The 15382-nt window shown below is 29.1% G+C and overlaps 1 protein-coding gene and 1 long non-coding RNA gene across 4 annotated transcripts in view; one reads left to right on the forward strand and one right to left on the reverse strand.

Moving 5' to 3' along the window:
* LOC145693268 (uncharacterized) overlaps window positions 1–15382 on the forward strand; it is a 150480-nt gene that overhangs the window by 129587 nt on the left and 5511 nt on the right. The window contains exon 6 of one of the 2 annotated variants that reach the window (XR_014132737.1): window positions 9874–10178. The exons of the other annotated variant lie outside the window; for it this stretch is intronic. This is a non-coding gene — a long non-coding RNA (uncharacterized LOC145693268). The remainder of the gene's footprint in view (window positions 1–9873; window positions 10179–15382) is intronic. 2 annotated transcript variants of the gene reach the window in all.
* Ac3 (Adenylate cyclase 3) overlaps window positions 7996–15382 on the reverse strand; it is a 976504-nt gene continuing 969117 nt past the window's right edge. For both annotated transcript variants that reach the window (XM_081769109.1, XM_081769108.1), the window contains 3 exons: window positions 14249–14372; window positions 12345–12469; window positions 7996–10164 (listed from right to left, as the gene is read on the reverse strand). In XM_081769109.1, coding sequence (XP_081625235.1) covers window positions 9853–10164; window positions 12345–12469; window positions 14249–14372 — 561 coding nt within the window. In that variant the 3' untranslated portion in view covers window positions 7996–9852. The remainder of the gene's footprint in view (window positions 10165–12344; window positions 12470–14248; window positions 14373–15382) is intronic.

Genomic DNA, 15382 nt, shown 5'->3' on the forward strand with positions numbered 1-15382 from the left:
GTTCAGTCCTAAAACTACGTGCTGTGATTTGTAAGTTTTAAGATTGATCTTGTATTGTAAGAATGATTCTACTTATAGGCTATGTGGATGGCTCCCCTTCGAAGTAGCTCTCGTGCTGAGAGAACACGACGACTCCAATCATGTTTCCACTTTTGAAGCATTCCTGGAAAAATTCTTTGAGAACTTAAATAATTTTATCCGTACTTGCCTGAACCTCTTGATGATATCAAACCTTTTTCCTTTAGTAGACATTTCAAGTTTGAAAACAGGTAGAAACCAACATTTGTCATATCTGGATAATAGAGGGTTGGGGTAATATTAGAATTCGGAATTTAGTCAAATATGGAGAAAGCACGATGACCGGGTCCCTTCCGCGTGATGCATTATCAAATTCTTAGCACACCCATAATTACTAGCTTCTGAGCCAAACCTTTTTACAGTATGCTTGAGAACACCTTTATAATGTGACTGGTTAATTGTCTGCCCCCCTTAGAACGTACTCATGGTATACGATACTGGTAGAATCGAAATAATAATCTTCAAATTTTGAATGATTTCGTCTTGCTTTTTTTTTCTGTCTCAATGAACCTGAATCCTTTCACCTTATAAACTACACATTAAAAGATCTTGGAATATTTCAGTCAGTCCGGATCTCGGAATGAATTTGGAAAACAAGTCACATTTGCATTTTTTAAAAAGAAGTTTCTGTACTCTATAAAGCGCCATAGTTAATTCCTTTTCCATCTCTTTTAATTGTAAGCCGATGGTCAGATCACACCAATTTCCTTCCATCATTGATGTGGATAGACGACGGAACAGAGACCGTAAGACTCTCTACTACTCTCAGACCTAGACTGATATTCAAACAATGATCTGCATATACACTTAACCCCGAAAGCTCTGTTTAACAGTTCACGGGATCTCGATGCCGATTTCACCTGCTTTAAAGCAGAATTTAATACACACACACAGCTCCATTTTTTCTTTATTATCACAATCATGCGAACCCGTGAAAGCCAATCATACGTTCTGACTAGAAGGAAGCCCACTCCTTTCTTTAAAATTTTCCATCACGCCATGTGTAGTCTGATACTGGAAACATGAAGATGAAAAAAGTTAAAAAAAAAACAACAACAAAAAACGGAGTATCAGAATAAGAGAAGGACTAAGAAATAAACGATGCTGAAGGAATGCTAAAGAAAAATGGAAAAGGGAGAGTATGGCAATAGGTAGCAGCAGGAAGATAAGAAAAACAGTTGAATAACTAAATACAAAAAGAAACCGAAAGCAGGAAAGTCGGTTATGGAATAAACATGTAGAAATAGAGCAGTTATAAAGATAGAAAAGCATAAACAAATATATCGAAATATAAAATCGGTTAACTAATAATAAGAGGAGATGAAAATAAGAATGATCAAAGAGATACTGAGAGAGGTGAAGTTCTAGGTAGACAAAGGTACTTTGGCGAAAGAACCTTCATGGTATAATTCCACCCTCAACTTCCTACAGAAAGTAACGAATTTTGATTGTCTCATTATTATCACCATATCTAAAACTAAAAGAGCTTTCTTGAAATACCCCAAATTGTTTACCGAAGTTCTCCCAACCTTCAAACTCTCATTACGAGAACATCTCTGAAAACAGAAGTTCTTCATCTACCTACTCTGAACACACAACCCATCTCAACAGAACATTTGTCACACTTTCTATGTAACTATTCTCAATATCTTTCTTCCAGATTTTTCATATCCCTCAAAAAGAGATGAAATGCACCCTTCCCATCAGAAAACTACGCATGCTCTTAACCGTTTACAATACCCTAACTTACTACATACAATTCGTTTTCCATTTATGTATTAAATCATCCCTAATCCATTTTATTTAAAATTTTTTACTGGTATTTTTCATACATACTTTTCGTTCTGTATTATTTCTTGTTATTGACATTACGTTAAATAAAACAATTGTTTTCCGTAAATATTTAAACTTCACAATTTTCAATTCTTTCGTTTTTAATTTTCTCTTTCTCTACATAATTGTGCATATTTATTCATTTATTATTCCTTCTTCTCGTACTTTTATCTACCAATATATCTCATTAGTTTTAACTTACTCCATTGAACTCTCTGTACTTCCAACATGGCAACACTGTCCTGTGGCTACGTTACGATACGATGCTCACTTGGACGTTTATAACCTGCTTTCTGTAAATATTTTCTTTAATTAATGTAATTATTGTTTACACTTCTTGCCCTTGTCTATCTGATGACACATTTAACGAAAAAGCTTTTTAATTAGTATTGTGTAATATTGTTTCCCTGTATTTTGTGGCCAGTAATTAGTATTTCAGGAACACTTCGGGATTCATATGTTCCAATCACATGTTATATTCAATACCATTATTCCATAGTGGTGCTCTGTTTATTTATAGTTAATTGGAAATTAAATTTGGAGTAGCAGAGTTAAATATACTTGGATTATGTAATAACATAGGAAGAAAATAAACCTACATTGTTCTTGAAAATAGAAACAAAATGAGTAAAGAGTAACATATCAAGGTTAATAATTCCAGTAACAGATATAGATAATTGATCGTTTTCATTACTTAACCACGCTATAGTTTTCAACAAATATGTTTATGTACAGCATTTCATCAAATATTGTTTCTTCTTTAATTGTTATCGGTGATTCAAAGGAAAAAGTAAATTCTTTGATAAAAGTTTTGAGAAAAATAAAAACAATAATAAAATAAAAGTGTCATGAATGTAGACTTGGATTATTCAATCTGAAAAATAGAGTTAGAAAAAAATATTTTTGTATAAACATTTTCTGTGAAACTAATTAATCTTTCAAATAAAACTTTTTTATCAATTCGAATCAGCCAATTCAATATTAATCTTACATATTAAACATTATAAATAAGAATAAGAGAATACAATTAGAACTTGACTCGTATAATTTCCTTGTTGAAATATATTTCTTAATTAAATATTAAATTCACTTACAATTGAACATAAATTATTTTTAAGACTTCTAGGCACCTACTAGACAGTCTCTTTTTTTCATGTGTTTCGTATCTGTGTGTAGCTGATCTTCAGGTGTGTTTTAAGTTTTAAAAAGCGTTATAGTTATTTCTCTGATTTAATAAGACATCAAAAATAATTGAATATCAGAGAAAAGTGTTAAAATTTCGGGAAGAAGAATGCTTATTTTTTTATTATTGAGATTACAATTTTATAAATATTGTAAATCGGTAAAAACGACAGAAGTATTTTCCTTTTGTCGTTAATAACAAACAGTAACATTAATTCCTATCCTCATACAACGCGATGACTTGTATTTAAATGACATAGATACCAAAATAAAATTATAAAAGGAAAATTCCGTTAACAGGAATTCAAGTTTTCAGTCTTACAGAGTACTATCTATGTTGTATTTTCTTTCGTGTTCAGCTTTTGAACTTCCAGCAGTTATTATATGTAACTTCAGATGCTTTCGAATACCTATAGTCGTGTAACTCAGATGTGTACTAAGAAAGAAAGAAGTATCTTTATACATTTTTAAATCCATGTAAACGTGAAATAATTCTTTCAGTTACTTCTTAAAAATACGTCAAACATATTAACAGAAACAAATATGATATTGTAAATAATACTGACTTGTAAGAAAAGATAATAATTTTACATAACATAATAACACAACATTTTCTCAGGTTCTTAGTATGTATACCTCTTCAAATACATCAGTTTTACTTAAGAAAATATTCATTGATTTCATATGAATACCTACAACGTTAACCTAGTGTAAAAATAATACTATGCCGTTAACTTTGGTAATATTATTGTTATTTTATTACTTCCATAATTCCAAGCAATAATGTCAAGCATATTCATGAAATAGAATGAATTGTCTACTTTACCAAGATTCTACTTTGCATTTTTACTCTTGCAAAATGTAATGTGTATGAAGCTCAACTCCTTTTACCAATTTATATGTTTAACTACAGAAGAAAGGAAGAAAAATGTAGTCTATAATATAGAACTACTGACAAGGTATTAAACCTGTTAGCCAACCTGAATATTTGTATATTTAAGCTCCTATAATTTTTATAAATAGAAATTGCGATCATTTTTATTGTTTCTAAAATATATAAAGTGCATATATTATAAAGTCTTGTATATTATTGTACAATGTACAATGTAAGTTTTACAAAAGTGTTATATAATTTTTGTACCAATAGCCATTTCTCACTCTTCTATAAAGGTCGTATATATATATATATATATATATATATATATATATATATATATATATATATATATATATATATATATATATATATATATATATATACATAATGTGTATATGTGTGTTTCATTCATAATAATGTACTTACATTATGAACATTACACTTTTCTATAATTTCATCTTTAATAACAAAATGCAAGAGTAAAACTAAGATGTAGAAAATTGTATACACACATGTACATACTATAGACGTATCTACCAACCTTAACAATTATTAGTTAGGAAATTGGTTCTTGAAAATCGACAATGTTTGTTCCCATTGATAGATGTTGTCCCATAAATACAATAAATTTTACCATAATGCTCTATGATTAAGGATAAAATATGTGTTATTTAAATTCAGAATAGAGAGGGAAAAGTCGTGTACAGCATGATTTATAATGAAGATAATATAGCCTATTTGAAAGAGTTATATACAAAATGAAACTACAAGATATAGGTACAGAAATTATTTCAATATAGAAAAATCGAGAATGGAATCTCTTTTGCAGCTATAAGGTGCTGAAATGGTGAGATGATATATTTTGAAGTGTCAAACTCGAAAACTATAGCACCAAATGTGGTAAAAGTGTGGGATACACTTTATAATACGTTGGCTCAGTTTGCTGCTATAAATTCATTGTGCAAGTACCGCACGATTTTGATACATGAATATTTAGACATTTGTTTGTAATTTGTTGAACCATCACTTTGGTTGTGTTTTACAGTTTTCAAGCTAGAGTGTTCGAAGATCTATTCTCGTATTGTCGACAATTTATAATTCTGAAAAGATGCGTTCATCTATCCATTTTTAACAACTTATTTGCTTATTTTCACTCGATTTATTTATGCTTTTTTGTGTATTTAACTATTTTAAATAGGCTATATATTGATAGAAATATATTTTACCACATAAAATCTTCGTTTTACGAAAAATCTACCTACGTAATAAATAAATAAATAAATCAAACATTCAAAACATCAGAGCATTTAAAATATCTAAGTTAGATTTGTACCGAAATGCGATCGAAGGTTGTTTCCTTTATCAGCCAAAATCTACTAATTCAATAATTCTTTAACCCATACTATAGCCATCTACTTTGGCTCCAAATAGGCTATTTATTATTTTTATTTTGTTGAGTTTTACGTTCTACAATTGTCTTTTAGGCTAAAGGAAACGTTAGGTTGACATATATACTGTATATTATGCTTGCATTTATAACTTGAATATGCATTTTTTTAAGAAAAAAGGAACATCGAATTCATTATTGAATAAAATATATTTTCTCACACTTCTGATCATTCATTTACTAAGCTATATATAAACTCGTTCTGTTCCAACCATACTGCAAGATGTGTTTTAAGACAGTTATCTGTTTTCTTTAAAATTAACATCGTTCTGCAGTTTCGCTATCAATATTTCAATCGCGTTTCAAAATACATTACTTATTTTAAACACTTCTAGACTTGAAAAACAGTGGACAACATGCTAACCCAAGTGACCATAGTTTCTTAACATAGCGGGAAAATGAAATGTTCTTCTATTGATTGATTTAACAATCAAGTGTACAATATAATATAGTATAGGTATTTAAATTAAATATTGATAAATGTTAATTAACTCGTTAAGACTTGCCTAACTAAAATTAAATGCATGAAACGAGAATAAACTGGGGATAATCTTATGAAAATATACAATTTATTCTGGCAAATAATTTAGTCATATAAAATAACCATAGGGCTTAATGAGTATAGGTTCAGGGAGTAAGTAAATTCCTTTTACAAAACAGAAAACTATATACCTTTTTTTTTTCTTAAACAAACAACTTTATAAACATGCATGCTAGAGTTAAGAAAACAACTTTTGATATAATCTCAATACCTTTTTCTTCCGCAACATAAATATTCATAAAAGAATATAGACAACAAATTCATATTTTAATAATTTGAACAAAATACGAGGCCTTTGTATTTTGTAGACACTTTAATAATGTTTTTGTTAGGGGCGTGTAATTTCAACATTTCTTACGCAATGTTCATGTATTTCTTAGTGACATTTCAAAGCATCAAATACTAGCCTTGTAATATACTGTAGTATATATTGTCAGTAGATATAACTGATTATCATTATCGAGGAAAATACTAACACATTGGGCTTGGCCCCTCAAATGCCCCTCCTCAACTTATATTTACACCCCTGATTAACAAACTTAGGCATCTAAAGATAAGATACTAAAAAATCAATATCTCACGAAAAACAATGTTTCATAATTCCTCTTCATGAAAGTCATACATATTTAAATAAATCGTGCACTTGTTAAATTTCTGTGCAAGGCGTATAGAATAAAGAACACTGGAAACTCAGCAAGCTGAATTTTATTGCAATGGAATTGTAATAATTATAATGTCCTAATTAAATAAATCAACATTTCTTCAGCTCTTCCTTTGGACCAGAAGCTTTTATTGTAAATTGTATGTATTAATTTTCAAGCCAGAAAAGAACAACCTAATAACTTTGATTTATTTTGTGCTTACGTTATTTATGAATAATTTATACAGTATTCAAAAGAGAACAAGATCACTTTTTTTTTTTCTAAAACCATCGTGAGTGCTTTCGGGTGAGAGGAATACAGAAGTCTACAACATAGCACAGACACTTATGAAAAATACCTATCCCCTTAGACAAATAGAACACAAACAACTTTATCATATTTTATATTTGATTTGCATCTTAAAATGAGAACATGATAACACTAAAAATTTTGTATTTATACAAAGCTGAATTATTCTTTTTACAGTTCAGGATAAGTGCAACAGCTATTATTTTAGAAAATAACTGTTTTCATTATTGATCCATTAATTGGGAGTACTGATCGAGAACATATCATCTCATTCACTCGTTTCTACATACATTCATATTTCTTTCTTAATTTATTTTTGTACATCGTATTTGAGCTATGTACAATACATGTTATCTATGTTTTTGTATACAGTCACACACTTACATACTGTACACAGCAAAACGGGTCATTGACATCACACAAATCAAGTGATACGTAACTAACACTTAACACATGTTTGCAATTGTCATGTATCCCTTGAAACATTTACATACTTTGCTTCCAAATCACAATAAATTAAGAAGATTAAACAAATTACCTTATTTTATAAAAATTAATCAATTTAAAAATAACAAAATCTTAATATTATTGGCTTTTCCATGCCCTGTCTCCTGTATCTAGTTGGTATACGTTTAATTGAATAATGCGTCCACAACACCGTTCCTACTTAAGTAAACGTTATTCACAACACTAGAGAAATGACGATCAAATTTATTAATTCTTAATATATTCTTTACATATTATACTCACTTAGATCTTGGTTGAGTAAATTTGTTTCATTTTTGTTGAATAACCATCATACTATCAACACGATAAATGTGGTAATTATACAATGAAGTACATAACTTTTTTTTTTGTCTGTTTTTCGAATCTGTCATAATTGAAGGGGCAATTCCTATAACGAAGGACATTTTTACACCTCTTTTTGGCATGTGTCTAAACGTATTTACTGCATAGTTATCAATATAAAAGTAGCGTACAAAAATAAAAATAAAAAATAAGCAGCGAAAATTTATAATTTTGTAAACAGTAATGATATATTTTTATAAGAAATTACCTTAAAGTGAAATGTTTGTTACCAAATAGAATTAGAAATTCAAACTTTATGAGAATAACGTATCTTTCGAATTATAATCAATCATGCATACTGACATGACAATTACATACTGCTTTTCTTTCAAACAATTTCCCACTCACATTTCATACGAAAAAATATCTCAATGAAAGTTTTATTTCACCTGCTTTCTCTTAGCAAGTGCCATACTCGAACTTCTTTCCTAGTTGTTTCAACTAAGTTCTAACTGAAGTAGATATAGTGATTTAGTTGAAGTTTGGACTTGAAAAATAAAACGATTTTTGAAAGGAAAATTTAATGCGTAATTCTTGTATCTTATATGACTTTACTTATTTTGTTTTTAAAATAGTATCCCATAGTAAGATAAATTATAGCAATCGAAATTCCACGCAAGTATCTACGGTTAATACCTTTAATTGGTGGCATGATACAACGGTATTGAAATACATAGTTGATAACAATTCAGTTCAAGCAATGAGATTCAAAACTTAGAAAAATCAGTGAACATGAACACTATGATAGTTAAATTTAGACATAAAAGATATACATGTTTATTGACAAATGAAAAGAAAACTCTGATTGGAGATGTAAGTACTGAATGATATTTAATTTCATTACTTCAGTTTCTTTTACCATTCATGCATTGTTTTTTATTCAGATAAATAATTTTGATTTTGTTTACAAATTATACCTCAAGTAACAAAATGTTATTAATCTCACAAGACCTGTGCATTGTCATTGCTTGAAGAGTACAAATAGAATGAATTACATAAAAATTTACAACTGTACATTCACAAAACATTAATTTGTTACTTTTTTTTCCAAAATATAATTTTTGTATAGCATTATGCTTTTACGCACAACACACAATATCTACGATTTTCTTAAAAATATTTCTTAGTTAATTAACATCTAAAATAGTACTTCGTCTTTATATTCATACTTACAACTGTACACATACACAGTACTTTTGCTCTCTATTGTTTTTAACAAATTGTGTATTGTTTATTTTGCGAAATCTTACCATAAAACTTTAGTACAGTTTTATCATTCCTTGAGTAGTCTCTGAAATCTTTTATTTATTTTGCTTAATTTCTCATTTCAATCACTATTTGCTATATTTTTTTTATGCGCATTTTTCATTCTTTCAGTATATTTGTTCCCTTCCCCTCGTTATTAAAATGTTGTAACTTCATACAGTAAAGAGACCAAATTTGGAACTTCTCAACATCCGTAACCTAACGGTTTATTTAGGTATATCTAATTACAGACATTAACACACTCAACAAATTCGTTAGAAATGATTTATGTTTAAATAAAAGCTAATTGTAATCGAACAGGCGAACGCAGGTTAGATACTGCGAAACTGATATCTACGAAATATGAATGCCTAAGTAAATTTATACATGATACTACAAAACATGAATATTTTTGAGGATGAAGAATGTCTGTGTATATACGGAAAACAAAACAAAAATTACTCTATTGCCTTAGAGAACTACTGGTCAAAAATAATAGAAATATATAAAGAGTTACAATGAGTATTTTAAATTGAATAGCTCTCTTAATACAAATATCTTTTGATTGTAAATTATATCTTCCCAATAGTAAGTTGTGGATAAAATGCTAGCACGATGTTAAATTTAAATCACGATTAATACAGTTTTTAATTTTTTTTTTAAAAAAAGACACTTAAAACTATTCTTTTACAAACCAAAATGATCTTGTATGTATTTATAATTGCACAGTTATACATTTTTTTCATGTTAAATTAAAATAATACATATAATGTAATAAACTTCACCTAAAATTAATAACACGTTCTTGCTATCACACTGTTGTTTTCGAACAAGGAATGGATGCATTCGTTTAACCATCACTTTTTTCCAGGAGTTGTGTCTCACTAGAACCTGAAACTGGAGCTTCTGGAAGCGGAGAGGAATCATCCAGTCTAGTGTCCGCTGAACTACATCTGTCCTCAGGTTCCAGTGATGGAGTGACACTTTCTGTTAACAATGGTGATGGATCTGAAGGAGGTTCAGGATCATTGGGATCAGGAGGTTTACCTTTACCTATGAGATAATAGGTCATCAATTGGCCCTTCCCTTTCACGTATACAAGTCCTCGTTGCTCAAAGATATAACCAAAGTTTTGTAGGATGCTGCAGGTTTCGTCAGTAACCTGTAATAAATTACGTGAGTAAATTAATATGTGTCAAAGTGCACGTTTTACATAATAAATAAAAGAGAATACCCTATTTACTGAAGGCGAGAAGCTAGTGTAATCATTTATTGGCTTTAATATTTACACATTATCTAGCGTTTTGAAGTGCGGTACTTTTGTTTGTGAATGAAGGTATAGTTTTTCACATCCTTCACTATGCATCTAGTATTTCACTATCCTTTAAGGTATAGAAACAGTAATGATTTGGAAAAAAACATACAAATATGAATTCTGAAATAATCATGAAGTTGAAACATTTGGAATGTTTTTTAATGTTTCGTCGGGAGAAACACAGAAAGATACAACTCTTGGGAAACTCAGGTTATATTCCGAGTAAGAGCTCATGTAGTTCGGTTCTCGCGTCTCACAGCCTTGGTGCTAAAGCGACGCTAACCTCTAATCCAACCAACCAACGGAAAGATAACAAGAATAATAATATACTTTTAGGCGCAAGAGGAAAGAATATGTGAAAAATAATGTTGTGGAAATAGAAGAAAATAGCAAAAATAAAATCATAATGGATTTGTATAAAGACATAAAAGAACTCAGAAAGAGGAATCAGACTGGATTAATTGTGGCTCAGTAATAATGCAAAACTATTCCATCTGATATCGAAAACATTTTAGACTCACGGAAGCGGTATCTCGATGATTTGTTAGTATACACATCAAAGTAAATAAAAGTATTGTGAAGTACGCATCACAGCACCTTTGATTGAGAAATCGTCTTTATAGAGATTGAATCTTACAGCTGTTAAAAAAACTAAAGAGCCACAAATCTTCGGAATCTTATGCTATTTCACCCGCATTACTCAAAGTTAGGAATCACCTTAATCAAAGAGACCTACACAATAATCTTATTAATATAACAGAAAAAAAACTAGTTTCAAGAAATGGAAGAAGTCATTAATAGTGCGTAAAATTAAGAAAGACGAAAACAGATCGCAATAATTACCAAGAAATTGCCACTATCAACCTGTTATAAGATTTTGTCCAAACATTCTTGTAAAACTGTCAAAGAAGATATGCGTACATATAAAGAAGATACGAACTAGGAAACAGATAAACTAGGAATATGCAAGAAACGGAAGGAATTTCCCCGAACTCTGAATGATATTTTAACTTTCGAGTGTCCATAGACATAAAAAAATCTTGACAAAAAAAAAAAAAAAAAAAAAAAAAAAAAAAAAAAAAAAAAAAAAAAAAAACGGTGTGGTGATCGAAGATTATTAGTAGTATAGATTTAGACGTAATGGGTCAACACTGGACCAAGTATTCCACATCAGACTGACACAAGGGATAACTTAAGAACATGACAGGTACGTTTATTCTAAGTTTATGTGTAAAATAACACCCAAATAGATAATCATGCATGCTAAACACATAGGAAAAAGATAATTCTGATTACAAAATTTAAGAATGAAATTTACTTTGTAGAAAATGTGTATTTCGAATGCTTTTGTATGGTTTCAAATCGTAAGATACTCTATTGCTTGTTGTTAGAATCAAATTAAAACCTTACAGAAAATATCCTAAGTTTCAAGTATGAATTTCAGCATCAAATACATTCATGGTGATGAGTTACATAAACTTAGTTGGTCTTCTGTCTTCTAGATGGCTCTCAAGCGCATTTGCACTATTTTTTTTATTTTTTTTATTTTACGGTGAAAAATTAAGAAACTTTCACTACGTTCTGCACGATCTTTTTTAATTTTAGTGAATAACTTAGAGACAATAAAGAATAAAAAAATTGAAAAAGAAGCTAGATAATATCTTCAATATTATAAATAAACTTATAACCGTCTCTACGGCAGAATAGACATTGGCGGCGCAGTTTATGACGATGTAATCGGTGGATAGTCCAATATCAGCACTGTATAAAAATCCTTCTAAATATCTATTTCTTTATTTAACAGCATTTATTAATCTTCAAATGGATTTTTCGTATTACTTATTATTATGAGTTATTTACATACATACATACAAACACAGATACACATACATACACACGAACAAACAGAAATCTCGAAGATTGTGAAGATTCTTAAATTTAGTTTTCGGAAATGAGTTTATTTGATGCTAATACCAGTGTTTACAAGATTTTGGATATGTTGTATGGTAAGTCTTGTCTGTAATTACCTGTATACATCCTGCTTTACCGGTACTTTCCATTCTTGATGCGACATTTACTGAATTTCCCCAGATATCATAGTGTGGTTTTCTTGCTCCGATTACTCCAGCTGTTATAGGTCCATGGTTAATTCCTGAAAAGTACCGGTAAAATATAATTTCTGAAACAATAAAAGAAGAAGAAAAGAGAAAAGAAAGAATAAAAACGAAAGTAAGAATGATATTAAGAAAATGGTTAACAAAAATTTAAACAAACTGTAATTTGTAAAACACACTTTTTTAATATATAATAACGGTTTCGGATATCTAACATATCCTTCTTTAGACAATATCGAAAATAAATGAAAATAAATAAAAAAATCGATATTGTCTGAGGAAGGATATGTTACATATCCGAAACCGTTATTATAATTTTTTTAAAGTGTGTTTTAAGCTTTGGTCAGTGTTTCTTTTGTTAAAATAATCAATCCAAAGCCATGGATAGTCTAATTATTGAAATATAAAATTCTAACAATGTAACAATTAAAATTATACCACAATAATTATACAATGTAAGTCTTTCCTTATTCAACGGGTCAGTGTCGCAGTTTAACGTGGGAACGTGTCAACCATTTTGGGTACGTTACCCACAGGTAAAGAATTAAAGGAGATCTTTCTCATATAAGGAAGAAAATAACGACTTGGTTTCTGAGTACCAACGACGGAAAGATATTTTAAACAATATGCACTTAAGAATTTATCTCATCATAACTGTCATAGTCATTGAAAGATATAATTTCATTTCACGTTTACTATCCCAATTTGATTCTAATTTATATCTTTCTTTTACCATAATTTCTTGTTCATTTAGCATTTCTTGTTATTTTGCCACAATTTCGTCTTATCTTGATAGTATTTGATTTTCTATTAATTCTGTTAAGAGCTTATGATCATTATGAATTAGTTTGAGTTGATCATGTGTGTAAATAAATTTGGTGTATATTTATTTTGAAATATCACAAGTATGTAAACTACACAAATTGCTCTAATAAATTACTTTCTTATGATAAAAATTATACAATTATTCCTCAAATTAGTACAGCTCCGAAAATAAATGCATTATATGTCAATGTTTATATATCAAATAAAATAAACACGGGTGGAATATCTTATTTATTGATTTACAAACATCTCTTTGAAAATATTGTGAAATATATAGTACAAAAACATGTTTATTTGTTTTAAGTCATTGTTTTATCAATTATATCTCTAATAGAAAACTTAATTTTAGATCTCAGAAAATAATAAATATATGAAATCATAGAATTCTATATTCTATGTTATTTTAGTAAATGGCAAATTGTTAAACACAATTTAGAATAAAGTATGTATGTAAGTTCGAATTTTCTTAATATAATGATATAAAACAATATAATAATTAAAGTCTATAAAATACTGGGAACATTTTCAACTAAAGATTGATAAAATACGTATACAATTGCAGTTAATTATGTACAAAATTTCCACTATTATGAATTCTAATGCCGAATATACAATATTCCAACATGTCTCTATGTTTTGCCAATATGCTAAAAGAGGACTAATATTAGAAGCAAATGAACTTTATCATGAAATAATTTGATTTTATTTGTATAAATACACAACGTTTTATTCATTTAGTTGAGTTGTGGAACAGGAACTTTGGTGGCTTTGGTTTTATAACTATGTTAGTTTGAAAACTGTAGCATAGTTATAAAACTGTGGATGTCTTTAATTGTATGTTTGCCTCGTATAGTCAACATATTTATAATTTTATTGCTGTATACTAGCTTGCTACTAAAATACAAGATTTTGAAATTTACTGAATTCTAGGACCTTCTATGTTATGCTATATGAAATTTTCTCTTAAACAGTAACAGTGTGATGTAACTTACCCATTTTGAGCACAAAATGATTGAAGCTCTGTTCATTAATCCCTTGTAATGCTTTTTTCAGTTCAAATGCAAATTCAACTAGAAGGGCCAGATGCGCCCATTTTATCCGAATAGGATCTTCAGGCTGAAATATTGAATGCACATGTTTAAATTAATGTTTATTATAGCACATTGTTTATGAATATGAAAGAATGTTTGGAATAACACAGAGGAACATTTTTGTATGTAACACTTTACAAATTTTCTGCAGCATTAAATCCTAGCAAAATGAAATTACCCTCTTATATAGCAAGTTGTTAAAGTTACTTGATTTATTGACTCAGACAGAAATGTTTTATATTCGTATAAGAAATTAAAAATTTGTTTACATTTTGAGAAAGATTTTAGAATCATATCTTGAGAGATTTTAGAGATTTCGAAATACCTCAATACTGTCCCAAAACATGTAAAAGAATTTTGGGAGTTTTTTTTTTTTTCCTTTTTCCAATAAGACATTTGCACATAATGACTAATTATTGATTAAAATTAAAATTTACCATATAAATATGATAATTTATAGTGACACTATTATGTTGTAACTATTTTATATTCCACTAATACGATTAAACCCCCGCCATTAAAAATGTTGATCACAAAAAGAATGAAATGTTAAAATAAAAAAAAAGAACTAATGAATTATTTTGAGTCCTGTTCTATCTGAAGTAAAATCACTTCCTTGAATCGGTTCTTTGGTACAAAGAAGTGTGAGCATATTTCGCACAAACATACCTTGCTTAAGAAGAAAATATTAGAAAATTTTTGCTGTTACAGTTCTTTCTTTGTGGGTGTAAATATTAATTTTTGAAAGATATGTACTGGTATGTCATTAGAGAAGTTTGCTATATAACGAATAATTGTTGATATAGCAGTTCACCTTTTGAATTGTTCCTCTTTCTATTACAGTTACACCGTTTCTTTGATAGTGGGGTTTAAATATTATGAATTTTATTAAATCTTCTGCTATATCTGCTGCAGGTTTCTCAGTGATAAATTTCGTAAAGGTCATCCATCTACGTCTGTTGTTGCCAGTAATGTTGAAGCTGTGCTTGAAATGTTTGCGAGAGATCGGCATGTGGTTTATCGTGAAATTGAGGC

This window comes from Thermobia domestica, chromosome 8 (genome assembly GCF_964235325.1).
Source record: "Thermobia domestica chromosome 8, izTheDome1.hap1.1, whole genome shotgun sequence".
Taxonomy (NCBI): domain Eukaryota; kingdom Metazoa; phylum Arthropoda; class Insecta; order Zygentoma; family Lepismatidae; genus Thermobia; species Thermobia domestica.